At 38.1% G+C, this 26,931-nt stretch overlaps 1 protein-coding gene and 1 long non-coding RNA gene across 11 annotated transcripts in view; one reads left to right on the forward strand and one right to left on the reverse strand.

Moving 5' to 3' along the window:
- The window catches only part of LOC144341336 (uncharacterized), a 271,590-nt gene that overhangs the window by 167,495 nt on the left and 77,164 nt on the right, over positions 1-26,931 (forward strand). The gene's annotated exons all lie outside the window — the stretch shown is intronic.
- Positions 15,514-26,931, reverse strand: part of LOC106999014 (uncharacterized) — a 240,779-nt gene continuing 229,361 nt past the window's right edge. For 8 of the 9 annotated variants that reach the window (XR_013418211.1, XM_078004509.1, XM_078004508.1 and 5 more), the window contains one exon: positions 16,415-16,983. Coding sequence is in view for 8 of the 9 variants with exons in the window: in XM_078004509.1 (XP_077860635.1) it covers positions 16,852-16,983 (132 nt within the window). In the remaining variant the exon portion in view is untranslated. Of the gene's footprint in view, positions 16,024-16,414; positions 16,984-26,931 lie in introns of those variants that run through there. The other variant, XM_078004503.1, reaches the window with a different exon arrangement.

Raw genomic sequence — 26,931 nt, forward strand, 5'->3', positions numbered from 1 at the left:
GATAGCCGTAAGTATATACATACATACATACATACATACATACATACATACATATGGATCTACACACATATGCAAGTGAGGAATGACAAACATTAAAAATAGGACCATGCCCTGCTTGAGATTTTTCAGCCAGCAGAATACTCTGTGTTTTCTTTACCGTTTGAATGATTTGAATGATTTCTCTTGCTCTCTCTCTTTTTTTTTTTTTTTTTAAATACAGGGTGTTATTCTGGTCACCCAGGCTGGAGTGCAGTGGTGTGATCTAAGCTTACTGTAACCTCTGCCTCCGGGGCTCAAGCCATCCTCCCACCTCAGCCTCATGAGTAGCTGGGACTCCTGGTGCACATGACCCCGCCCAGCTAATTTTGGCATTTTTTGTAGAAACAGGGTTTTGCCATGTTGCTCAGGCTAGTCTCAAGCTGCTGGGCTCAAGCAATCCACCCACTTTGGCCTCACACAGTGCTGGGATTACAGATGTGAGCCACCGTGTCCCATCTCTCTTGTTTTTTACCCTTAGGAAAGACCAATGGATTCATGAACAATGGTAAGATCCAGAGAACCAGTGAGGGCAAATAAGTAGAAAATGATTGGTTAAAGAGTCATTTTTTAAAACGACAACCTTCTGGTATAGGAGGATGTTACATTAGTTACAGGGAATAAGGATGTTCTTTCCAGATATAACTGCTAACTAGAGTAACTATATAAGTAATTGTTAACTTTTGAAAAACTAATTTATATTTTGAAATAATTTTAGAGTTAGAGAAGAGTTACCAAAATAGTACATATAACGTTCATGTAGTATACACTTATGCTAGCAGCTTATTTTTCGTTCAATACTGTTAAGTATATAGAACTTATCTGGATTTTACTAATTTTTCCAATAATGTTCTTTTTCTGTTCCAGGATCTCACATTACCTTTAGTTTTACATTTCCTTATTCACTTCCATTCTGTGACAGCTCCTTCATCTTTCCTTGTCTGTCATGACCTTAACACTTTTCAAGAGCGCTAGTTAGTTATTCTGTAGAATGCTCTGCAATTTGGGTTTGTCTCAGGTTTTCCCCTTGATTATATAGAGGTTATACATTGTTGAGAAGGCTACAACAGAGAAGAAGTGCCCTAGGGGACACATGACATCAATATATGTTACTAGTAATGTTAACCCTGACTTAGCTAACATTGATCACCTGGCTGTCTGCCTGGACTCTCTACTGTAAATTTACTATTTCTTCCCTCAAAAATTACTAAATATTTTTGGGAATATAGTCTGAGTTCATGCAGATATTTTATTTCTGTGTAAACTTTCATTCACCAACTTAATTATCCTTTGGTGGGTCTTGTCTGCTACAATTATTATGGTGAAGTTCTAACGGTGATCTTCTATTTCTCTCATTCTTTTTACATTATTAGTTAGAATTCTATAAGAAAATGTAGTCATTTCTCATTTATTTATTCAGTTATTTATTCAGTATTAGCTCCTGTTTTGTTTTTCTTCTTTGGATTATAATCCACTATTATAATTATTTATTTTGTTGCTGGATCGTTCCAATTTTAGCCATTGGTAGTGTTTTCAAGTTGCCTCCTGTGTCCTTCCAGTATGCCTCCATTAAAAGAAAAATTTGTAAGAACTTCCTTACTTTCTTGCACCACAAAGATACTTCAGGCTCAATGTGTATTTTCCCCTACCCCAATCCAGAAAGTATTGCAGTTCTTCAAGAAGCCTGGTTCCTTTTATTAGAGAATTTAAAAAGCCAAGGTCTGGGTACAAGGTATAATTATGGCTACTGAAGTGTCAAAGTGTCACTGTTTCTAGGTCCCCTCAGTGGATATTGTTAGGAGATATATATATATATATATATGTTGTACTAACTCATACATACGTACACATCTATATTTATTTCCCTAGCCTTTACCTGTGTCTATCTACTCATTCCATAGAATTTCTAAACCATACCCTTATGTTAAACAGATTTACCAGCCAGAGTACAGAATTTGTTTAGATTTTTCTGACTTTAGCTTAACAGTATCCACTCAAAACGTTCTGTCTAAAGAATATCTTTTAACATTTCTAGTAAAAAGATATGCTCCAATAAAATTCAGTTTTTGTTTGCTCAGAAAGTCTTTATTTCTCCTTCATTTTTAAAAGGTATTTTCTGTAGATATAGAATTCTGGGATGACAGCTGTTTTTCTATCAGTGCTGTACAGTGCTTTAAAAATATCACTCCATTGTCTTCTGGCTAGCATGATATAAGATGAGATGTATGCTGTAATTCTTACCTTTGTTCCTCTGTATATAATATCTTATTTTCTCTAGTTATCTTTAATATTTTCTCTTTTTTGTTTACAGCAATTTAAATATTAAGTTCCTAGATAAGTGAGATTTAAAAAAATAATTTTCAGCCATTATCTCTTCAAATATTTCTTCTCTTCCCTTGTCTTTTTCTTCCCCTTCCTGAGATTACAATTGTGTGTATTTTAGAGTGATTTGTGTTGTCTCACAGATCTTGAATGTTTGGTTCTGTTTTTTTTTTGTTGTTGTTTGTTTGTTTTTACAATAAATAAATAGAGTTCTTCTCTGGGTGTTTACACTGTGTGTGTGTGCTTTTATTCCCCTCCTCATTCATTTTTCTCTTTTTGTTTCAATTTGGATAATCCTATTGACCTGTCTTCCAGTTCACCAATTCTTTCATCAGCTGTGTTGTCTGCTTTTGAATCTGCTGAAGACATTCTTTGCTGCTCCTCCTGTGTTTTCCTTTTGTACTCTTTTTACTTGATTCTTTCATGTAGTTTCATTTCTCTACTGAAATTACTCATCTAATTTTGCATGCTTGTCCACCTTTTACTTTAGAGCTTTTAGCATATTAATCACTGTTCTTTTTAATTCTCTGTCATATATTGCCAACACCTGTGCCATTTCTGAGTCTGGTTTTGACAATTGCTAAATGTGGTTTTCTTGCCTTCTTGCATGCTTTGTGATTTTTTTGTTGTTGTTATTTGAAAACTGGACATCTTGTGTAGTACAGTAGAGACTGAAATAAGTAGATTTTTAAACTTACATGGGGCATGTCTTTTCCTCTGCTAAGCTTTAAGTATGGGAGTTTGAGGTATATTAGTGATTTGGCTGCATTTAGATTTTTTTTGTTGTTACTGTGGTTACCCTCAGAGTGTCATGGGCTTTAAATTACTGTAGATATACCTGTGGTTTTAGAGCAAAACAGAGAAATTTGTGTTCAATTCTGAATTCTAGGTCTTCCCTTTGTGCCTCATAAAGCATTTTTTTTACATGCTTATTTCTCACCTGTTCTTTTCAAAATAGCAGTATCCTTCTCTTATATTTTATCTGAAGCATACCAGCTTAGTGACGATTGAATGTGGGGATGTGATCTCAATTGTTCTCATGAATCCTCAGTCATAAACATAAACATAAACCCCATTCCAGGATCTTAGGTGTGTGGACGGATGGTTCTCTTCCCTATGTAAGCATGTGCTCACATCTCTCCTCTTGTTGTCTGTCTAGATTTTGGGCCAGACTTTGCTACTTTAGTTCTCCAGTGGATTTTTTAAATTTCATGAATTTGAAGTTAGTCTGGCTCTTTTATTTTAATTTTTGTAACTGTGAGCAGCACTCTTAGCTCTCTACACCCTGGGATAGAAGCTGGAAATTCATTCAACCACTTTTGAGGGTGAAAGAGGCTCTTTTAAATAAGTATGTTAGGACCACATGTGTAAAGCAGGATTGCCCCAGGCAAGCTGGAATGTATGGTCACTGCATAGGTAACTCTCATGAGGCAAAGGTGGCCTTCACTAGGTTTTTTGAGGAACTGAATAAGCAAGAATGAGATTTATATGTTAATTTTAGTTAAATCCAGAGCCTGGAACATACTTTGTGCTCAGTATGTATTTGTTGAATGAAAGAAAATTAATGTGAAAATAATCTAAGTCACATAAAACTCCATGAAGAGCAAAGACAAACATTTTCTTCAAAATGCTTGATTTTTTAAACTAGATTTTCTCGTCTTTCCTCACATGCACACAAATATATACACACATACATACACACACACACATCTCAACATCTCATGCTGTCTAAGATAATTTCCTCAGATCAATCCTTATTTCATGTACTTTTGTGGGTGAGTAAACCCTTCTATCAGTGTTAGGGTAAAGATCTTTCTCTTTCTCTTCCTTCTGTTTCTCTCCCCAGATTTCACTGCTTGAGTCTCACACAGATAGCCTGGTTTATTCTAGAAACAAAGTAACTCCATTATTTTATCCCTTGCAACTCTCTCAGAGGGAACCCAAAGGGGTGGCCTGTCCTTCTGGTACCATAAATTGCAGAGACTTAGCCTTACCAACGTGGCCAGTTAATTGCGCTCACACAAAACCCAGTATGGATCTGAGGCTGGAACAGTTCTGCTCTGTGTTATTGTTCCCCCACCCTACAGAACCACAGAATCACAGCATCTGAGGCTTGGAAGAAATCTTAAAAACCAAACATACACTGATCCTCCACTTTCACTCTGTCACAACACACAGGAGGGATAATGTAGACAAGGATAAGAACCTCCCATGGATGTAGGTCAGGCAAGTTTACTCACTATAAAAATAATATGGTTTCTGGGTATATGTGATTTTTAAATTTTAATTATCTGAGCTATTCCATACCCATCCAATAGTTTCTCTTGCTTGTAATCAAGGAACTAATACAGATCCACTTTAATTTATATGATTTTAAAATTAATCAAAATATGTTCTGTGTTAGTAGTAATAAATTACCTGTGATAGCCCCATATGAGTGATTATGGACCTTCCAATGTATCAAGAAGCAAAGTTGAAAACTTAACTAACCTAACTCTTCACCTGAGATTTGAGACTCCTTTATATTTCTGCCACGTAGTTATTCATTCTCCACTTGCATCACTCCAGTAACAGAGGATCTCACTTTTTCCTGAGAAAACTCTAATTTATTTTTTATTTTCATTTTTGAGACAGAGTCTCTCCCTGTCGCCCAGGTTGGAGTGCAGTGGTGTGATCTTGGCTCACTGCAAGCTCCGCCTCCGGATTCACACCATTCTCCTGCCTCAGCCTCCCGAGTAGCTGGGACTACAGGGGCCCACCACCACACCCGGCTAATTTTTTTTTTTTTTTTATTTTTAGTAGAGATGGGGTTTCACCATGTTAGCCAGGATGGTCCCAATCTCTTGACCTCGTGATCCGCCTGCCTCAGCTTCCCAAAGTGCTGGGATTACAGGCGTGAGCCACCGTGCCCGGCTGAAATAAGCTCATTCAAGTGGAGTTGAAATTTATTTCCCCATGATTGCTTTTATTGTGTATCCTTAGATCCTATAGCAAATATCTGTGAAGAAGTCTTTGCATATAGGAGACATTAGCTCTTTCCCTGTGGTCTTATTCAAACCTCTGATGATACCATGGGACTTAATCTATTACTAATTTTTACAGGGGATTTTGATTAATGATTTGGGATGATTAGCCTTCTAGAAGCAGAAGCAAAAAAGAACATTTTGGATCGTGTCCAACCAAGAGAAGTGTCTGGAGCTAGTCCATTGGGAGAACTTAGAAGTAAGGAAAGCACAGAGAAGGTGCCCTTTGCCCTCTGTAAATATCACCAAATTCCAGTCTCACTCAAAGGGGCAGTAGATTCTGAGAAAGGAAAGTTATCTCTATGAAAATGTATGCTGATCCTCAGTATGAGGCAAAACAAAATTATTTTCTGGGCAGAGCAAGAGATTTTAGGTAGAATAGTAGAGTACTTAAGAAACTGGATTTCAAAAAGCACAGCTCTGCTACTTACTAGTCTTGTGATTTTGGGCAAATTCTTTAATTTCTGTAAACATTAGCTTTTTCATCTGTAAATTGGGAATAATTAATACTAGTACCTATGTCATAGGGTTATTATAATAATTAAATGTGATAAGGCATGTGCATGATTATTAATAAGTATTATTTACATTTAAATGTTTACATTCAAATTTAAGAAGGTAATATTGGTTAATTTTATAGATAAGATAACCCATATTTTTCAAAAATTAAAAACGTACCCAAATTAAGAATAACACTTATTTAAATGGTTTCTTCCTCTTGTTTTCCCTGGTTGACTGATGTTTAGCAGCAAATGATAGCTTTGCCAATTTCATCTGGGCAGCTCTTTTTAAAAAAATGTTGATAACTTTGGAAATACAGCGTTTGCACCTAAGGGCTTCTTAATGTTAATGAGCCCTTAGGTGTAAATTGTGATTCAGATGCACGGGACTTTTTTTCTCTGATGCTGCATACACAACCTCCAAAATATTTCGAGTAACCTCTGTGGATTAGAAATTCTGTGCAGACATAGCCAACATTGTTGCTGGAGGGAAAATATGAAAAGGCCAAACTGAGAAAAATCACAGCCTGGGGATAAAAGAAGAATAAAGGGGAAAAACAATTGAAATCTTTATGAAGAGCATTGAGACCAACATTTGAGTTACCTGCAATGTTTATTATAAACTAGGGGCCAATGAAATACACGTTCCCTGACAATGTCTTTCAAACTTTAACTGATGGTGTCTTACTGCTTGATTTAAATTAGGTTAACATTTTGCCATACATTTTACAAGCCAAAGTATTTTATCGTAAATTGTTTTCATGTCTTCTTCCTGTTTTCTCTTGAGTTGTATGTTAGTCTAATTTATATTAGGTTGTTTTATTGTTATTCTTGTTGTGCTGTTTATTAACCTTGTTCTTATTAGTTTGTAAAAGCTCTTGACGTGTCAAGGATATTGCTCCTTTTAGATGAATAAATTTTCATATTTTATGTAGTAAAAGTAATGGCATGACAGTGTCTAAAACAAGACTCGGGGCAACATCAGTATGTCTTTAAGGCCTGGAAAATGATTGTGTACGCGTTTATTTTAGATACTTTATTTGTAATATCAGCAAACAGTATCCCCAAATTAGTACTCACACCTAATTAAAAGAAAGTAAAAACAAAAGTTAAGCTATTATTACTGCTGCTTTTAAAAAAAGCAACTCTTTCTTATGAAGTTCTATTAACATAAGTGCTTGACACATGCATATCACTTTTATTCTGAGGCTTTCTAAAAATTTTATTTGTGCATTTTAAACACATGTCAAAATTGAGGAAGAATTTAGTTGAGAATCCCATGTTTTTATTTCCTCTGTTTTTCATTCTAGGTATATACTATTGAGCAATGATAGTATTTTGCTTAAGGAAACTCACTGCATGCAGTTGTTCCCAAGGTACTGTCTTATGCCCTAATACTGTTTGGAAATATCTGACTGTAATTGCTTGTTTCTCTTATTTTTATCGATAATGTCTAGCACTATGTTGAACTTTGAGTGTTTAATAATGCTTCCATAAACTAATGATTATATTAACTAATTAATGATTGATTATTATTATTATTTTTTGAGATGGAGTCACCCAAGCTGGAGTGAAGTGGTGCCATCTCAGCTCACTGCAACCCCTGCCTCCTGGGTTCAAGGGATTCTCCAGCTTCAGCCTCCTTAGTAGATGGGATTACAGGCATATGCCACCATGTCCAGCTATTTTTGTATTTTTAGTAGAGACAGGGTTTCACCATGTTGGCCAGGCCGGTCTCGAACTCCTGACCTCAGGTGATCCACCCGCCTTGGCCTCCCAAAGTGCTGGGATTACAGGCATGAGCCACTGCCAGCCATGATAGATTATTAATGAATAATTAAATTGTTCATGTTTAACTGCATTGTTAATATTAATCGTAGTAGCAGCAGTCACAGATGTAGTAGTTAGAATGGTTATTTTTAACATTTTTTCTGTATAATATTTTTTAAAAAGAAGATGTAATCAGTTTCCTAATCTGTAAAATAGGAACACTAATGTGAGTAATAAAATAGGAACACTAATATGACTAATAAAGACATACTAATGTCTTTTTATGGGACTTTTAAAATCATTCCCAGACTTCCCACTTTAAATGCTTCATCTTTTGCAATTAAATGCAATTCTTGAGCTTCCTTTAGAAGCAACAATAGTGGTGCTCTATGGAATGTAAAAAGAATCCTCCAGCAGCCCTTAGTCAGTGATCAACACAATTCATATATAAGGGAAGGCACAAAACTAGAGAAATCTATTTTATCAGAACACATCTTAGGAAACGAGAAGACGATAAACCTCTCCTTGGGAACTCACATGCTCTAACAGGGCCCAGTGTGAGTTCACAGGGAGTTTTTGTTTTACGGGCAGATTTCTGGGGAACAAGGTTTTGTTGGAATGGGGAGGCCTACTCTGAAACTGTAGCCACATGGAGCCGTGGGCCTGTTGCAATAATATTTTGGGGTCCTGTCTATTTAACTGCCAGTAAAACACTTCCAAAGGTAGGAAATGCTAAAAATAATATAAGCAAATATAACCAACCTCATTGGGTTGGGTGGAAGCTTTGAAAGTACTAATGTGATGTGGAATTAAGCCCTTAGATGGAGAAAAGAAATTAATTTTCTCGATGAAGCCTGGTTTACTACATCCACCTCTTGGTTTCTGACACTGGCTGTGCACAAAAGGAAGAGCACTTGGTCAGGAGCATAACCATCCTGTGGCCTTAGTGACCTTCATCTGTTCCATGAAACCACAACCTTGAGGGTCCTCTTACCATGGCCCATAGTCTGTAATTATTTTATCCTGCAAGTGCAGAAGCCAAGATTGTAGGGTTAAAAGTAAACAGATCCTTTATAAACAAGTTAGGCTGTTATGATGAATACATTTTTGTGTGGAGTCCTGGATTTTCTACTGCAAAATCGTTGACTGTCTCACTCTTCCAGCTGCCTCCACCTCCTACCACATATCCATTTACCATGCATTTTTAGATTGCTTTAAAATTGAGATAAACCAGTGTGGAAGTATAAAATACAGATTGCTAGACTAAATCTTGCCTCTTAGGATTTTAGAGTTGGTTAGGTCCTCAGAGATTTGCTGGTCCAATTTCCCCCTCCCCTCCCTTCCCCTTCCCTCCCCTCCCTTTCCCTCCCCTCCCCTAGGAACCTTGGAAGCCCCCTGTGTCCACACATATGGCAGGCCAGAAATGCCTGGGAAGTTACACCCTTATCCTCCAGCAGCCCTTAGCCAATGATCAACATAATTTGTATGTAAGTACCCCGGTTTCCTCACCATTAGCCCCCACCATTGCTTGCTTAATAATTTGGAGGCATATGTTCCACACTGGCTCCCAGAATTCCCAACAGATGAAGTGCCCTTCCACCTTGCACATACTTCCACTGCTTTTTCCAGCACAGGGGTTCCTAAAGATTTGTTAGCTGTGTCCTCTACCAGGTGTTAAGTTTGTCAAGATCATTGTGAATGGCTTTGCAACTTTGCATTCTCAGACCTTAGCACCATCTTAACACGTAGTAAGAGGCAGTACATGTTTTGTGGCAATGAATTAATTGGACTTTGCACGGTTTCCTAGCTGGCTGTTGTCTTTGTACAGTCATGTCATCCACCCTTTCTGTGGTGTGGGTCTGCTGCTTATGCCCACACAGAACGCGTTCCACCTTTTCATCTTTTCCAGTGTCAGCCCCTGTGGGGAGGGTAGGCTAGCCTTTGACTTAACTTCGAATGAATGCATTTCTTTACCTCGGACCACAGTCATTTGTTCAAGGATCCAAACTGGGCTATTGAGATGATTGATATGAGGACCTTTAATGAAAATGCTGGAAAAAAGACTTACTCTTTCCCTCTCCTTCTTACTTTCTTTTTTCCTCCCTTCCTTCTTTCCTTCCTTCCACTATCATTGGAGTTATTGAATTTGTAGAAATGTAAGCGTAAGAGCTTCTTGATGGACATCTGACTACCCAAAGAAGAAAGCCTGCTTAAAGTAAAATCAACAGAAAGAAAGGAAGAGTGAATATTCAGAAGAGATACAGAGACAGAGAAGCTAAAGACACCGCCTTTGTCTGTTTTTGCTTTTATAGCAAAATACCTGAGCCTGGGTAATTTCTAAACAATAGGATTTTATTTCTCACAGTTCCAAAGGCCCGGATGTCCAAGACCAAAGTGCCGGAAGATTTGGCGTTTGATGAGGGCCTGGTGTCCACCATGGTGTCTCCTCATGGTGGCACCCTCACATGGCAAAAGGGCAAAAAGGAGACAAAATCTATGTCCCTTCATGGCCAAAGAACAGAAGAGTAAAAAAAGGCCTAAGATAGTTGCCTCTGGCCCTTCGATAAGGCACTAATCCATTCATGAGAGCAGGGCCCTCATGATGCCCTACCTCTTAATACCACAATGCGGATTACATTTCGATACATGGATTTTGGGGGACACATTCAGCTCACAGCAGACACTATTTTAGTTTTTGCATACAGCTATGCCCGAAAAACTTGAACTTTCCAACTATGTGAGCCAATATATTACCAATTTTTCTTATGTCATTTGAGTTTCTAAGATCCATAGTATAAACTGTTTAATTATCCACCATGCACCAGACACTGGCCAGGTATGGAGGATTCAGGGATACACAGCATACCGTCACCCTCCATGGAGAATCTGCTTATTAATGGGTGATCTGAGGAGCAAGCCTACACCACTGTGCTCCTAATTGTCCCAGCTTCCTGCTCTGGAGCCACCATGCTTCTTGTTTTCTTGGCTTTCAGAAGACACAAAGAAGCTGCATTATTTTCCTTTCAATTTCCTCAGTCATGCACAACTCCTTTCTAGTCCTTTTTTAAGAGGCCAGCATATCCTGGTTGTTTGTTCCATATGATGAATGTCCCCATTGCTTATTAACCTCCAAAATAGGCAGCCCCCACCATTAGGGCTTATGGTCTGTATGAGACAACATAAAAACAAGATACATTCTCCCCCATGCACATTTCAAATGAAATGTAACAGAAGAGAAATAAATAAAAATGGGAAAAAATGCCTTAAATGGTTGATGTTAGAAAATGTTATATGGGCAATAATGGTGCTTATATGGGCTTTGGGCAGAGACTTTGATAATGAAGGTTAAATGAGGGAATGTTACAAAAAATGTTCACTGTTCATAAAAATAAATCTCTGGTATGAACCAGAATGAAATAAACAGAGTTGCAGGCGCCAGGAGCAGCTGGGGTGACCTCAGCCTCAGGTTGGTAATAGCCAGCCTCGCTGGAACCACACACTCTCACCTCAGCAGGATCCACTTAGCTCTCCATCACAGGGACATTGAGTTCCACAGCCCTGGCCCTCGGGTGGCTCTTCTGCTTTCTTACTGGAAAACAAAGCCTTGTTGTTTCCAGGCATTTTCTCTCCTGTGTCCTGGCTGAGTTTCCAGGGACCCTGCTTTTCTAGGTTAAAGATCGGATGAGGGGTTTCAAATGCAAATGTCCACGGGGGCAGACAGGTTGTGAATGGGTGAAGCGGACACGGAGGGATGGTGGGTAATTGGAGAAGATGTGCCCCATCTGAAAGGGTCACCACCACTCAACTCTAGCTGGCTGTGGGAATACTAGCCCGGTGGGGCCAAATCTTTCTATTTGTCAAGGTTAAGCTAGAAATCTTATTTTATGTGAAATTTAATGAATTTTAAGTGTTGGCAAAAAATCAATTTCTGTTAAACATATATGTTTTGCATATATTATATGTAATAAATGTATATATAGCATGGGGGGGCACAAAAGAACACATTTATGAGACAGAATTGGCTTAGTAGCAGCTAGTTTGCCATCTCTTGTTAGGTGAATGCTGAGATTGTAATTACTATTGTTCACTTTCATTGATTTTTGCTGTAAGCTCTCAGATAAAGTCCTCTAAGATGCACAGTTCTTAGAATATTAGAAATTGCCATTTATTAATCTGTGCTTTGTGCTATGCATTTTATTAGGCGTTACATGGATTATTTCATTACCTCCTCCCTTCATCTCTAAAAGGGAAGCACTAATGTTATCTCCTTTTACAGATGGAGAAACTGAGGTTTTGAGACATGAAGTAATTTGACCAAGGTCATTGTATAGGACATCTTTTGCATAGCACCTCACATCTTCTTGGCCTTGCCACTTTATCTGGCTTCCTTTGGTTGCATGGGGATATTGATATACCCTGAGTCTGTGGGCAGGAGCTGATAAAGGCCATTGTTGCTGGCCGATGGATCTGGGACACATTCCAGAAGGCTCCTCGGAAGCTCTTGAATGAGGAAACCAATTACCTGCAGCAGTTCAGGCTTCCTTGCATTGCTTTTTCCTCCTTAGCTCTTTACTTCCCCGCCCCTTATTCCAAGGATCACGTTCCTTAATAAGCCTCCACACACATCTTTATCTCAGGCCCTGCTCTTGGGAAATCCAGGCTAAGACAGTAAGTGGCAAAGTTGGAATTTAAATCTAAGTTTGACTGGTCTCCAAGTGAATACTTTATCAAACCAGTCACTAAAGTCTCTATGTGATCCCATTATCAAGCTCTTTCCAGTCTGATTGGTCCTGAAATAAAGCTGTATAGACAGCCAAAAAGGCTCTAAAAGGATTCTTAAATCAGCAAGAAAGGAGGATGGTACCGTGGGGTAGGTGGTGCCCAGAAATCTGTTCAAATGAAGAGGGGAAAAGGGTGCAATGTAATTTTAGTTCATTATGCATTTTATTTTTCAGTACATGTCCTATATGCCTGGCACTGGGCCAAATACTAAGAACGCCACCTGGAACTGTGGGAATGAAAACAGAGCCTAAAGACCCATTTCCAGACATCCTCAGTAACTTTAGACCAGGGTGTCAATCTCAAATGCCCACAGGGACCAGGTGAGAACCTCACTTTAAGCGAAACATAAATGCATAGTCTTTATTCCCACACAGAATTAGGCTTATGGTTTCTTCTCCTTTTTCTTTAAATACCTGCTTATCCTAATCTGCCATTCACTTTCCCACTTTAGATAGAGATGTGGATATAAAAAAAATACCTTGCTCTCCTTTTAACTCAGGAAAACAGCCACATCAGGGTAGTGACAAATGCCAGTGGATCCTGTGTTTCTGTTTGGGGAAACACTGTGGAGGTTGGGAACTGAGGATCCCAGCTCTTCTCCCAGCTACAACTTGGCTCCAGCTGACTGTGGCTGTACAGAAATTAGGCTCTGTGATGTCAGTCAGCTCTCTTCGTCTTTCAAGAGAACTCAGAAACCTGGAAAAGTTTGTGAAATCTCTACATTTTTAAATGGTAACAATGAATTCAAATTTCTTAAAAACCATAGGCAAGGCCGGGCATAGTGGCTCACACCTGTAGTCCCAGCACTTTGGGAGGCCAAGATGGGTGGATTACCTGAGGTCAGGAGTTTGAGACCAGCCTGGCCAATATGGAGAAACCCTGTCTCTACTAAAAATACAAAAAATTAGCCAGGCGTGGTGGCGGGCACCTGTAATCCCAGCTACTTGGAAGCCTGAGGCAGGAGAATCACTTGCACCTGGGAGGCAGATGTTGCAGTGAGCCAAGATTGTGTCATTGCACTCCAGCCTGGGCAATAAGAGTCAAACCGCGTCTCAAATAAAACAACAACAAAAAAATCAGTAGGCAAGTCAAGGCTGGCAGAGCAAACAGAATCCATCCACAGAGTGCACTGACACCCAGGCCACCGATTTGCTCTCTGGGTTGTAGGATCAGCCTTTTTCTCCTCCAAAGTCCTTGAATCACACCAGGTTCTCCTGCGTCAGGGGCAAGACTTGGGGAAACAGTACCTGGGGTATCATTGAATTTGTCCCTGGGGATTCTCTCCTTGTCTCCAGTTTGTTTCTAGGGGAAGTAGGTTAAGGCATGTGTGTGTGTTTGAGTGTGAGTACGAGCATGTTTACTAAGATCTCGAAGATAGAACCTTATTTAACAAAAACAAGCAAATTGTACGTTGACTTTCTTCAGAAGTCATGAGGGGGCCAAGGAAAACAAATGGATTACTCAAACAGCTGACTTTTCCTAGTGGCTGGCAGTGTTTGAACATGGTAGGTAGGGTTGGTTTGTTTGTTTGTTTTTAAATCTTAAACCAGTAAGAAGAGAGTATATGGCTTTCATTTTTTTTTCTTTCTGTGAAACTATTGTGCCCCCGACCAGATTTCTATTGGCCTTGCTGATTAGTTGGCTATTTGAGTAGTTCATTGTCTCAGCCTTTAGTACGAGCCCCTCCTAAATGGAACTCACTATGTCATAACTGTATAAAATATTCATTAAGATGGTGCCTTTAATGGATTTGTTTGGAATGAACTCAAGCAGAAGGAGCCACGTGCTGATCTGTAGAGTGTTCAGGATGTTTCAGGCTGTGTCCGCCCCAAACCTCTCTACTTACCTTCTTTCCCTGTAGGCTCTCATCTGAGACATGGGATTGAAAATGTACTGACTGGGGAAAATAGGAGGTTGTTTAGGGCCAGAAGTGGTTTTTTTTTTTTTGGCACACGTGTGCTCCCATTTGATGTTTTTCATCTAGTGTTCAATGGAGTTGAGTGATGGTTTTTTCTGAATTACGCTGGAGTGCTTTTGCCATGTAGAATGGCCTGGAGTGTGAGTGCTCAAGCTCCAGAATTTGACAAATTTTGTTTCCAATCTCAACTCAGCGACCTACTTGTTGTGCAATTGTCAGGCAAGTATCTTAACATCTCTGATCCTCAGTTTCCTCATCTTGCATCCTAGAGCAATGCTAGTACTTACTTCACAGGATATTTGTGAAGATTGAATGGGCTAGTTTGCCAAATATGTAGCCTAGTGCCTCAGACATATTAAAAACTCATTAGCTTTAGCCATTCTTCTCTAAGTGGTAGATACCCAACTTTCACCCCATGTATAGGTCTTTTTAAATGAATGGAGTTTTCTGCTCAACAAATGCCATTTGGTTCTTATCCCATCCCAACCCCAATAACAGAGCAAGTTTAACCAAGTATCTTTGAACAAATGGGAGATTGTGGATCAGAGAGATTAAGCGAGGTGATCAAGATTGTTCTGCAAGTTCGGGATGGGGCCTGGGAATAGAATGAAATATTTTGACTCCTTTCTCAGCATTAGGTCCAATTCTTTGTGTCAGATTGGGCCTTTTCTTTTCTCTTCATTATTTTTTTGTAACCAGAGTACATCTGAATCCAAAATCATTACATCCTAACCGCTACCACTTAATTTCTTTCTGTGCAGCTCCATACTTTTTAGTCTAGACCAGTCACCTTCTTTCCAACTTTTTGAAACATGGTGACAGAAATAAATCATAATAAAGAGTCCTCCCTATCTTAACTCCACCAACCTCTGCACCTGGAGCCTCCAGGACCAGCTGGAGCATACAGTAAGCATGTTCTTGTTTCAGCCCACCACCTTCCATTGCTCCCTTGTTCTGAACACTCAGTATCTGTTAGGGAGTTGTAACCCATCTGGAAAGTGACTTTGGGCACACTGCTTCACTTTTTGGGTCTTTGTCTCTCCATCCTTAAAGTGGAAAAGATCATTAACTTATTAATAAGGGAATAATACTTCCCTATAAAGGTATGGAAGAAATCTAACAATGATCAGCTTTGCCTATTACCCTCTGAGGCTGGGTGGGGCTACGGTTTTATTTTTATAATCTCTGAATTGAAGTCACAAACAATTATCATAAAATTTATAGAATAATGAAACCACTGCTTCTGGGGGCAGAGCCTATGGAGGGGCAGGGATGGAGCCACCATATGGGAATGGGCTGGAGATGGCCTCAAATAGATTCTTCCTTGGTGCCTTTGTCCTGGGAGGGAAATTTGCTCATCAAGATGCTGATTAACCAGGGATTACCAACGGCACTCTTTGTAACCAGGCAAACAAGGCCAGTTTTTTTTTTTTTTCCTTTTCACTCTTAAAACAAAAATCTATCAAGATTTAATCACATTGCTTTATCTCCATGACCTAACCCTTCATGTGTGCATGAGAACATTTTACTTTGTCTCCAGGCCCTAAAGCATGTGCCTGATGGGAGCTGTGGTCCCTTTAGGGTTTTTTCTTGAGTGGAAGAAGCAAAGATTGCTTTTTGTTCCCCTTTGACTCTCTTCTGAATTAACATGAAATTGGAGATGACTGTAGCTCTGAAAAAAAGAAAGAGAGAAAGAAAGAACAATGGGAGGGAGCCAGTTTGAAGAGTATGTCTTAGAACCCGAGGGAAGCTTTGTTTTCATCAAGCTGATAGTTCCCTTCCAGGCCATCAGCAAAATGAAAATGCCTCACCCAACCACATGTAAATCCTTTCATCCAGGTCTCTTAAACCCTTCTCTGGGGAGTGGGCTCTGGAGTGTGAATTCTTCCAAGCTGATTATCTCTGCATAAGAACAGATGCCACCCCCCTACCCCTCCCTCCCCTTGGTCCTCTTTCCATTTTAACAGCCCTTACTGGGCTTCACGACCAAATTGATGCCAGCATAAGGGTGGCTGCCTCTGAATGTGTAATTGAGAAGCAGCGCGGACACTGATGTCTCAGTATTAATTAATGGAATTTGATGTTTATTGCAGTCATGTCAACCAATCATTTTTTGCAGAAAATTAATTAAACCTTGAAAAGGCATTTGGAAGCTCCCTACACAAGGCCTAGGGCTGACTGGGAGCCTTTGGGACTAGAGAAGGGAACTGCATGTATAGTTTAAGCTGTCCCTGAGCCTTGTCTAAAACTTCAGACTTAGATTCCAATGCTGAGTGGAGAGGAATATGCAGAAGGGGACGTTGCTACCTTTCACTCTTCATCACCCCTCACTTTTGCTATTGGATTATCCTTCTCTCCTCTTTCCACAGACTGTCCCCTGCTACGTGCAGAGTAAATCCATCCATTCTCCTGCAAAGATGAAGTGTGAAATACACAGTGGCAAAATAACTCCATGAAAATAACCTTGGTAGGGCTCTTTTGAATGCAGTCACCAGATGGCTTATATCAGCCAGGAAGGCCGAAATGCAATGTTCTGTTCTTCTAAAATGTCCCACATTTGCATCTTTGGATCTTTCTGTCTTTTCTGCTTCCTTCCTCCATCTCTTTTTCTTACTCTTCTTTCTTTTCCCTCCTGGAGGAACACAAATCATATTTCAAATTTTTTGAATAACATTGTTTTCTGACTATGAACTAAAATGCTATACATTCATTGTAAGAAAATCAATTAAAAAACAGAAATACATGGTGACAGTGCCAATTTGGGAGTAATAGCACATGTTTGAGTGTTTACCCTGCAACAAGCTCTGTGCTAAGTGCTCACCTTTTCCCACTGACTGTTCCTGCTATGTACAGGATAAATCCACCCATTTTCTCACATGATCTTACTTAATCCTTTTAACAGCCATGTGAGGTAGGTACTCCTAGTATCTGTGTTTCATAGATGAGGAAGGTGAAGCTAAGAGAGACTAAGAGATTAAGTAGCTTGCCCAATGTCGCACACCTTGGTAAGCAGTAGCACAGACTTTGAACCCAGGTGCTCTGATTCCAGAGTTTACATTCTTATCCAGAATGCTCTACTGACCTGCGCTGGGCTATGCCAACTACAGTCTAGGAACACACATCAGAAAAGAAGGTACCAACTGGAGAGGTCTCTGATCATTGGAGCTGTTCTCTGGGGACATCTGCTATGGGGAATGTACCACTCTTCACACTCCAGCTCAGCTCTCTTCCCTATAAGCTCAGAAGCCTGGTTTTTACAGGGATAGGTTAACATTAACAGGGTCCACAGAAACTGCTGTGGTACCAAGAATGTTAAGCTTGTTAATTTACTAAGAACAAGGCCACAGTCTGGAAGGACTTGTACTGGCCTGTCAGTGCATCATTACCTTGCAGCAAACCTTCATGGGAGCTAACTAACAACTACTTTCCAGAACTTGGTGCCTGGACTCAGTGCATGGGGAGTCATTCAGCTAACTCTTAGCTATCTTTTTAGCATCCCTCTTCCTCTCCACCACTACCTTCATTCCAGGAGTAATGGAAACCCTAATATCCCCATATAAACCAAGGCCATTTCTCTACGTATGGTCCCAAGAGTGACCACCCACCTCTCTCCATTCCAGTGGCACATTATTTGTATAGATTTCTTACTACATTTAGTCTGACTATGTCAAGTCTTGTTGGTCTGGGAGCTCTTCTGCCTTCTGAAGATGGCTTTGTGTATCTCGGCCCAGGTCTACTAACTTGATTTAAAGTTTGCTTCTCTAAGGGCAATTTTTAAAAACATCATTGAAGTATACTTTATATATATAATTAACTCATTTGAAGTGTGCAATTAAATGATTTCTAAGACTTTTAGTGGGTTGTACAATCATGGTCATAACACTTGCGGTGCTCCAGTGAGATCCATCATGCCCATTCACCAATCTCTTCCCAACCCTGTTTCATAGAAATAAAATCCTACAATATATCTGGCTTCTTTCACTTAGCATAATGTTTTGGAAATTTATCCATGTTGTAGCATATATCATTATGCATTACTTTTTATTGCTGAATAGTATTCCATTGTACAGATATGTCATATTTCATTTATCTATTCATCTGTTGATGGGCATTCAAATTGTTTCCATTTTTGACTGTCATGAATAATGCTGCTGTGAGCATTCACGTGAAGGCCTTGTGTTATCATAGGTTTCCATTTCTCTTGGGCAGATACCTAGACGTGGAATTGCTGGATCATGTGGTATATTTGTGTTTCATTCTTTAAGAACTCTCCAAAATGTTTTTCAGTGTGGATACAAGTCCCTGAACAAATGCATGATTTGCCAATTTTCTCATTTTCTGTGGGTTATCTTTTCCTTTCCTTGAGAGTATACTTTGAAGCATCAAATCTTGTAATTTTGATGAAGTCCTTTTCATCTAATTTTTTTTCTCTTTTTGCTTGTGTTTTTAGTGTGATATCTAAGGAAATATTGTTGCAACTCAAGGTCATGGAGATTTATACCTATGTTTTCTTCTAAGAGTTTTATAGTTTCATATTCAGGCCTTATAGTTCATTTTGAATTAATTTTTATATGTTGTTTGCAGCAGAAGTCCAACTCAATATTTTTGCATGTTTTATTTGTTCAGATTCTTTGTGGCCTCTTTGTGTAACTTTGCTTTCCTCTGGGTAGAGAGTAGGACACCTGCCTTAGAAAGGTCTTATCAGCTACTTTCAGGGGTAACCCAGACAGTGATCTCTGTAGGTTTTATGACTTGATTTGAGGGAGAAAGAGGAATAGGAGATAGGAAAGCGGAATAAGATGAGATCTCCTTCAGTTAAAAAGTACTCAGCATGCCAAGGCACCATACTTTGGGGTATTGCGTTCTGAGCCCCAACAAATCTGTAGATCAATTTTGGAAATATTGCCATTTTAACAACAACATCAAACCTTCCAACCCATGAACATGGATATCTTTCCATTTAGTTAGTTCTTAAATTTATTTCAATAATAATTTATAGTTCACAGTGTACAAATCTTGCACTTCTTTGGTTCAATTTATTTATAAACATTTTATTCTTTTTCATACTATGTAAGCAGAATTATTAATTTTATTTTTGGATTGTTCATTGCTAGTGTATGGAAATTTAACTGATTTTTGTGTATTGATCTTGTGCTGTGCAACCTTGCTGAACTCATTTATTAACTCTAATACCTTTTTAGTAAACTTTTAAAGATTTTTCTGTGCTCAACACCATGTCACATGCAAATAGAGGTAGTTTTAATCTTTCTTTCCATTATGCATGACTTTTATTTCTTTCTTTGGTCTAATTTCTGTGTTTCACACCCCCAGTGTAATGTTCAATAAAAACTGTGAGAGCAGACATTCTTGTCTTGCTTCCAATTTTAAGGGAGAAGCAAACAGTTTACACCACTAAGTATAATTTCAGCTGTAGGTCCTTCACCTTTTCTTATGTTGTATCTTTACCTGAAATATTTTTTCTACCTTTATATTTCTGTTTTTGAAAATAGTTTCCATTAGTCAAGGCCAAATGCTCAACTAGATACCATCCCTCCCACCCTGGAATCTCTCTAACAATTTGCTTGTATAATCTCACAGAACATTAATTATATTCCACCTTTTACTATAGTCATATGTGGTTACTCTGATAAGCCATCTCCTATGTATCTAGCAAAGTCTCTTTGAAAGTGGACTGTGTTTGCTTATTTTTACATTCATAGTACCAAGACAAAGAGTTACAAATAGGTGCTTATGTCTTTTGAGTGAATGGATAAAACTAATTTATCTAATTTATAATGAGATATTGGTGATTCACAGAAGCCTAATGCGTTGTTTTCTGGGGTATTTAAATTTGAAAGGAAGATCAACTTAAAGTGAATTGATCTTTAAATGATAAAAGTATCATTCGAAAACACAACCCAGTTTTTAAAATAAGCAAAAGATTTGAAAGACACTTCACCAGAAAAGATACATGAATGGAAAATAAACACATAAAAAGATACTCAACTAGTCATTTGGGGAATTGCATTAAAACTATGATGAGATTCATACCTGTTAGGATAGCTAAACAAAACAAAAACAAAAAAGAAACCTGCCAATATCAAGTGCTGACAAGTATGTAAAAGAACGGGAACTCTCATTTATTGCTACTGAAAATACAAAATGTTACAGCCACTTTGGAAAGTAGATTGGCAGTTTCTCATAAAATTAAACACAAATTTACCATATGATCCAGAAATCCTATTCCTGGGTATTTACATAAGTAAAATAAAAACTTACATTCACAAAAACCCTGTGCAGAAAGGTTTGCGGCAGCTTTAATCATCATCATCAAAAACTGGAAACAACTCAAATATCCCTCAATGGTACATAAATTAACAATCTGTGAAACATCCATACAGTGGAATATTGTTCATCAGTAAAAAGGAGTAGACTACTGATACACACAAAAATATGGGTGAATTTCAAATGCAATCTCAAATAGCAGGGAGCAAGCTTATAATTAGCTTAAACTAATGGAATATGTTCTCCAAGAGTTCTATGCTAAACTGTTTGAACCAACACGTAAGTTTCCTTAATGGCTCTCCTGTTCTCAACTCCTTCAACACATATCATTTGATCTGTACAATTCAGCACACTCAAATGCATATGCTGAGTGAAAGAAGCTAGACCCAATGCATGATTACATTTTACATGGCGTTATGGAAAAGGGTACATTTATAGAGAACACAGAATTACCAGCGGCTGCAGGAGTTAGGAGCTGGAGGCTGGTGACATCAAAGGGATAAAATTAGGAACTAGTTTGGGGAGAAAGGAAGTATTCTGTATCTTGATTGTGGTAGTTTTCTTACCAAACTCTTACACAATTGTATGCATTTGTTAAAATTCATAGAACTATATGCCACAGAGTGAATTTTACTGTATGCAAACTAAAAAAATTATTAAAACAATAATATAACTAAATACTTTTTTGGACAGAAGTAGATGTAGAGCCTGAAGCTTCATAGTTTATAGGATAGGTTACCTGAGTTACACATGACTCTCTGACCTCTTGCCAAGGAGTTGCAGTGAATGGTGTGCTGTCAGCAGCGAGTGCTAGTGAGTAGTGACTTAACTTTTTAGGACATCAAGGAGAGCTTAGAAGTGCCAGAAGAAAAGTGGCCAATAAAACAAAAAACCCTTTCAAACTAGAAGTGAGGTCATGGGGTAGCCACTTCAATTGTGTGTTGTTTGAGGAGAAGGTGGCCAATAATAGCTTGCTTCTTGTGAAGAATATGTGGAAGGAAAAAAAATTACATAAAGGATAGGATCAAAAGGTTCCTTCCTGAATGATTATTGTCAGTAGCATTATAGATTCCAAAGAGAATACAGCCAGTGGTCCTCATTGAGAATCCAGTGCAAACTTCTTTGTAGAATGCTTGCTCTACAAAAGGAGTTTTCCAGGGATTTAGATGAGGGTATAAGGGAGGCAGAAAGACATTGATGAATCCCAGCTCTGTCATTTACAAGCTAGAGCCCTTGCAAAAACCATTGTGCCTTTCTGATATTCAGTTTCTACATCTATAAAGCAGGGTTAACAAGCACCTATCTTTCAGTGTTGAGAGAATTAAATGAGATACTGCACACATAGCACTAGATAAAATACCTGGAAGATAGAAAACCCTTACTAACTTGTAGTGAACATTACATTGCTGCTAGTTTTCAGGAACATGCATATGTTTATTTTTCTCAAGTTCATTCTTGAATTTAATTTTTTTTCTTGTCAGTCCCTCGTCAGTAGGAGATCATCATGTCTAAAAAGCATCATCTTGCTGCCTAGAGCATATAGAGTGAAATTGAAGAGAAATTTCTTATTCTCAGAAACACAGAATCTTTTATACTCAATACAAAGAACCTTCAAAAGCAAGAGCTGTGACTTCCTCACTCCAGAACTGGTTAACCTGTTGGGATATTTGGTAGATGAATTCTGCACCACGCGCTCTTCTTTACTATGCACTAGACCAGGAGACAGCAGCTGCTCTCCATGCTCTCCTTCCAACACAGAAAACCAATCTCCCAGCACCAGGGGAGACCATAAAAAAGGGAAAAAAAAATGCAAATGCCCAACGTTGATTAGTGTTGCCAGCTGCTCTTCCTCCAGAATCAACGGACCAGCTACTTTAGCTGTAAAGTCTGTTGGACAGACGCAGGATTTTTTTTTTTTTTTTAAAGAAATGGTATTAAAAAACAAATAATGCTTTCCAGTCCAAACATCAAAAAATTTGACAAAGGGAGAGAGTATTTAATAAAGAGAGAAGGGAAATAACAGGCAGCTTTTGGACTGTTTGACTTTAGGGAAGGTCTGTTTCTTTTAAATATGCAATTGGAAACTCAAATGCACTCAGAGGCCAGACTAGTCATGTAAATGAGAGAAGAAGCATCTGAGTATGAGGCAATAGGGAGTGGTGGTGAGTGTGGACCTAGTTTTCTTACCCCCACTATTATGAGTTTCTTTGAATACAAAAAATATTTCACTTTGTTTTCATCTCTGCTGTGGAGGAGAAAATACAGAATGTGTTATGAAAACTGTTAACTGTTACAACTTCTAAGACAACCTTGGTCACCATTTTGGTTGTGTGGTGGACTGAGGAAGCCCATTCACATCTGAGTTGAGCAGCTCTTATGCACCTCCAGCAACTACTGTTGTGCAAGAATGTGAGCCCATACTACTCACCACTACTCCCCATTGTCTTATCCTCAAATACTTCCTCTCTCATTATTTACATGACTAGTCTGACCTCTAAATGCTAAGTATTTAGTTATTAAAGAGACACCCTACATCTTAATTTTGATGTGATTTCTCTAAATTACATCAACACGGTATGATTTTAATGCTGATGATTCATTCCACTTTGAAAAATAATGGTGTGAACTAAATACAACGTGTTTATATGTTAGTTTCTGCCAGTGACTATCAGTGTGGACTTCTTCTTTGTACCTCAGTTTGATAATTGTTGTATAGTAATGCTTTTTGACAGATGGCAATCCATGATAGAAACAACATAAATTTTGCTGGAAATAATTTCTTATTAATCTCTAAAAGGATTATGAGATAAAATTGTATTGTGAAGTATGAAGTCATTTATTAAAGCATTATTCTAAAAGCAAAAGATGGGAAATAGACCAAATGGCCTTTAATAGGGGATGGTTACATAAATTATATTACCTCTGATCAATATTATATAACTATTAAAATATGAAGCAAAAATATGAGGCAGTTGTATAGTGCTAATATGAAACCATGCTATGATATATATGTGTGTGTATGTGTGTGTGTTTACATATATATATGTATCTTTTTCCACACTGTGAAAAAGTCAAAGTGCAGAAATTGTGCATAGCATGCTACTATTGCATTATATATGTGTATATATGCATATATATACACACACACACACACACACAAACACACACACACACACATATATATGTAATTTAACAACAAGTAATATTACAAAAATTCCACTAATTCACAGGACACAAACAGCCTCTTTCATAAAAGTTGTAGCATAGTGGGAATGGGTTGTCATAACAATAGAGGTGATGGACATTTTTTCAGGGAATCTTATGGCTAGAACATGCTTCATCATCTTTCCATCACCTGCTTCTAAGAGACAATGACATTGGTCTTAATGGGTGGTCACAGACTCCAGTAAGAAATGTAAAGTGGTCACAGAAAGTATTCATTTTGCCAAACATAACAGGCTCGTAATCACAAAGGCACAAGTAAATATTGTGGTAGTTCACATACATAGGATTTACTAGCAGCAGTTTTCCTACCAGACTCTGCATCCCTTTTCATCTATGCCCTCTTCTTTAAAATGTGCTCATGTCCCCAGAGGTATTTCTGGTCTACCTGTTGTTTAGCCACTTCCCCATTTTGGTTCTGAGTTTGGCTCATTTGTGAGCATGACTTGTGTAAGCTCTTGACTAAGCTGACTGATTTAGTGTTTTCTAACAGATGCTTGAATTTGCCAGAGGTTGTCTGGGCCCTGCTGGGAATATGCACCTCTTGTGAGGAAGGGAATGAGATAATGATGACCTCTTTTCATTTTCTTTCCCTCAACCTTTATTTATAGCTAGATATGTATATAGATATAAATATGACTAAAGACTATATATCTATATGAATGTGACAGAAACTGATAACAATGATTGTCTCTGGGAATATATGTTCTTTTTATGCCCAATAAGCTGAATATGAGATTGACAAACTACATTTCTGGTATCACAGATGTATACATGAAATGAAAGAAGAAGGAGAAATTACCTAGTTTGTGATATTTAAGTCTCTGTCTTAAACAGAAGTAAAATTTCTAATCAGTATGGGAAAATTAGATAATCTAATAAGTGATACTGAGACATCTGGCTAATCATCTATAAATTTATATCCCTACCTTACTCCTTACCAAAATAAATTTGTGAGTGACAGTCTATAAAGCAGGCCCTATGAGTGACAGTCTATAAAGCAGCGCCTATGATTCCCACCTCCTGGTATTCATACCTTTGTGTAATCCTTTTGAGTGTGGGCAGGACCAGAGTCTTGTTTCTAACCACTGGAATGTGGCAAAGATTATGGGTTGTAAGTGATCACATGTTTGTGATTATGTAAAAGTATAATGCCTATTTTTCTAGAGTCTCAACCTTTCTCTCTCTTTTTTCCTTTCTCCTTACCTCCTTCTCTCATTTATTGGCTTTGATGAGGCAAGATGCCATAAATCTTATAGCATCAGAAAATGAATTCAGGCAATATGAGGGAGCTTGGAAGTGGATCCTTCCCCAGTTGAGCCTCTGATGAGAACACAGTTCTGGCCATCACCTTGGTCATAGCCTGTGAAACCCTAAGAAGAGGCCCTGGTTAAGCTTTGGCCAGACTCTTGATCAACAGAAATTGTGAGATAATATATGTATGTCAGTTTCAGCTGCTAAGTTTGTGATAACTTGTTATGCAGTAATAGAAAAGTAATGCAAAGCTCCACATGGATTAATGAATTAAATGTAAAAAAATAGCAGAAACCATACAAATCACTACAAGGAAATCTGATGAAATGCTTTTGTGATCTTGACATACAAAAGAGCTTTCTAAAGAAGAAACAAAACCCAAGTGCCCTAAAAAAGACGGACAGATTTGACTATCTAAAATGTTTGAAGTTGTGCATGGAAAAAATACTGTAACTAATCAATATTAAATTAGAAAAAAATTCATAACAGATATGGCAGATAAAGGACTAATTTTCTTAATTTTTTAGAATGCTGGCTAATCAAAAAACAAAATTAACAACCCAAGAGAAAAATAAGCCAATAATATGAACTAGTCCAAAGAAAAGAAGTATTAACAGTGTTAACATAGAAAAGGATGCTCAACTTTCCTCACAATAAAAAATAGAAATTCTCAAAAGTGAGATTTTGTTTTTCACTTAGCAGATTTGCAGAGTTATAAAAAAATTGATAATACTGGAGAGACAGCCACTTGTATACTATTGTTTGGAATTTAAATTGGTGTAATTTTTTGGGCAATAGAAACCCAAATTTCCAGCATACCTAAAATTGCCAGTCTTCTTGTGTGAATCCATCCTACAATTATGCCCATCTATGTATACAGTGAGTTTTGAATAGCAAAAACTAAGAAATAATCAAAATGCTCATTGGTGGAAAATCTGTTTAGTAAACTTAGGGATGGCTTACCATGCAAGATATACAACTGTGAAAAAGAATGCCTCTGTCCATTTGACTTCCACCCAAGTCCCCAAAAGGAATGATTTGCCAACTCTATTACATCTTTAAAAAATCAGCATTCACATAGTATATACAGCTTTGCTTTAATTTTTTCAAAAGGATATATTGGAATAAGAAAATGTGTGTATGTGTGTGTGTGTGCGTGTGTGTGTGTGTATAACATTGGAAGAGAGAAGTGTGTCTGATTTTGACCTCAGCCTATGACCAGGTCAGTATGGAAAGAGAGAGAAAGAGATATGCATGTCCTTATAAGCACATGTTCTAGGAAGTAGTGAATGACATGAAGGATTCAGTAGCTTTTATGGTCAGGAGCAGGGAGGTCTGGGAACAGGAGATCAGGGAGTTGGGGAGGATTAATCGGATCATGGAGATGAGGTAGTCAGAGAATCAGTGTGTCCCGCTGGGTCATGGAAGAGGAGCAGAAGCTCTTTGTTTTCTGTGAAATAAACAGTAAACACTGTGCTAGGCACTGGGGTAGGGATATGAGGAAGCATAAAAAGAATAAGAATTAGTCATTATAGTCTAGTAGGAAAAACATTAAATTCAAATAAATATTAAATATCAGAATATAGTATAATAATATTTATGTATCCATCAAATTAAAATATCCTGTGATGATCTCCTGGAGTCTAAATCTGTCATCAGGCCTGTGGAGTAAATCTCGCTGATATTCTTTCATTGGCTCCTCACAGCTACCTTTTAAGGAAGTCTCGTTACTCCGGTTTTACAGATGGGATTCAGAGAGGTGAAATACTATTTTTTAAAGACCTTAGAAAGTGGTCTCAGGATCTGGGTTTATGTGAGG

Source organism: Macaca mulatta, chromosome 6, assembly GCF_049350105.2.
Source record: "Macaca mulatta isolate MMU2019108-1 chromosome 6, T2T-MMU8v2.0, whole genome shotgun sequence".
Taxonomy (NCBI): Eukaryota; Metazoa; Chordata; class Mammalia; order Primates; family Cercopithecidae; genus Macaca; species Macaca mulatta.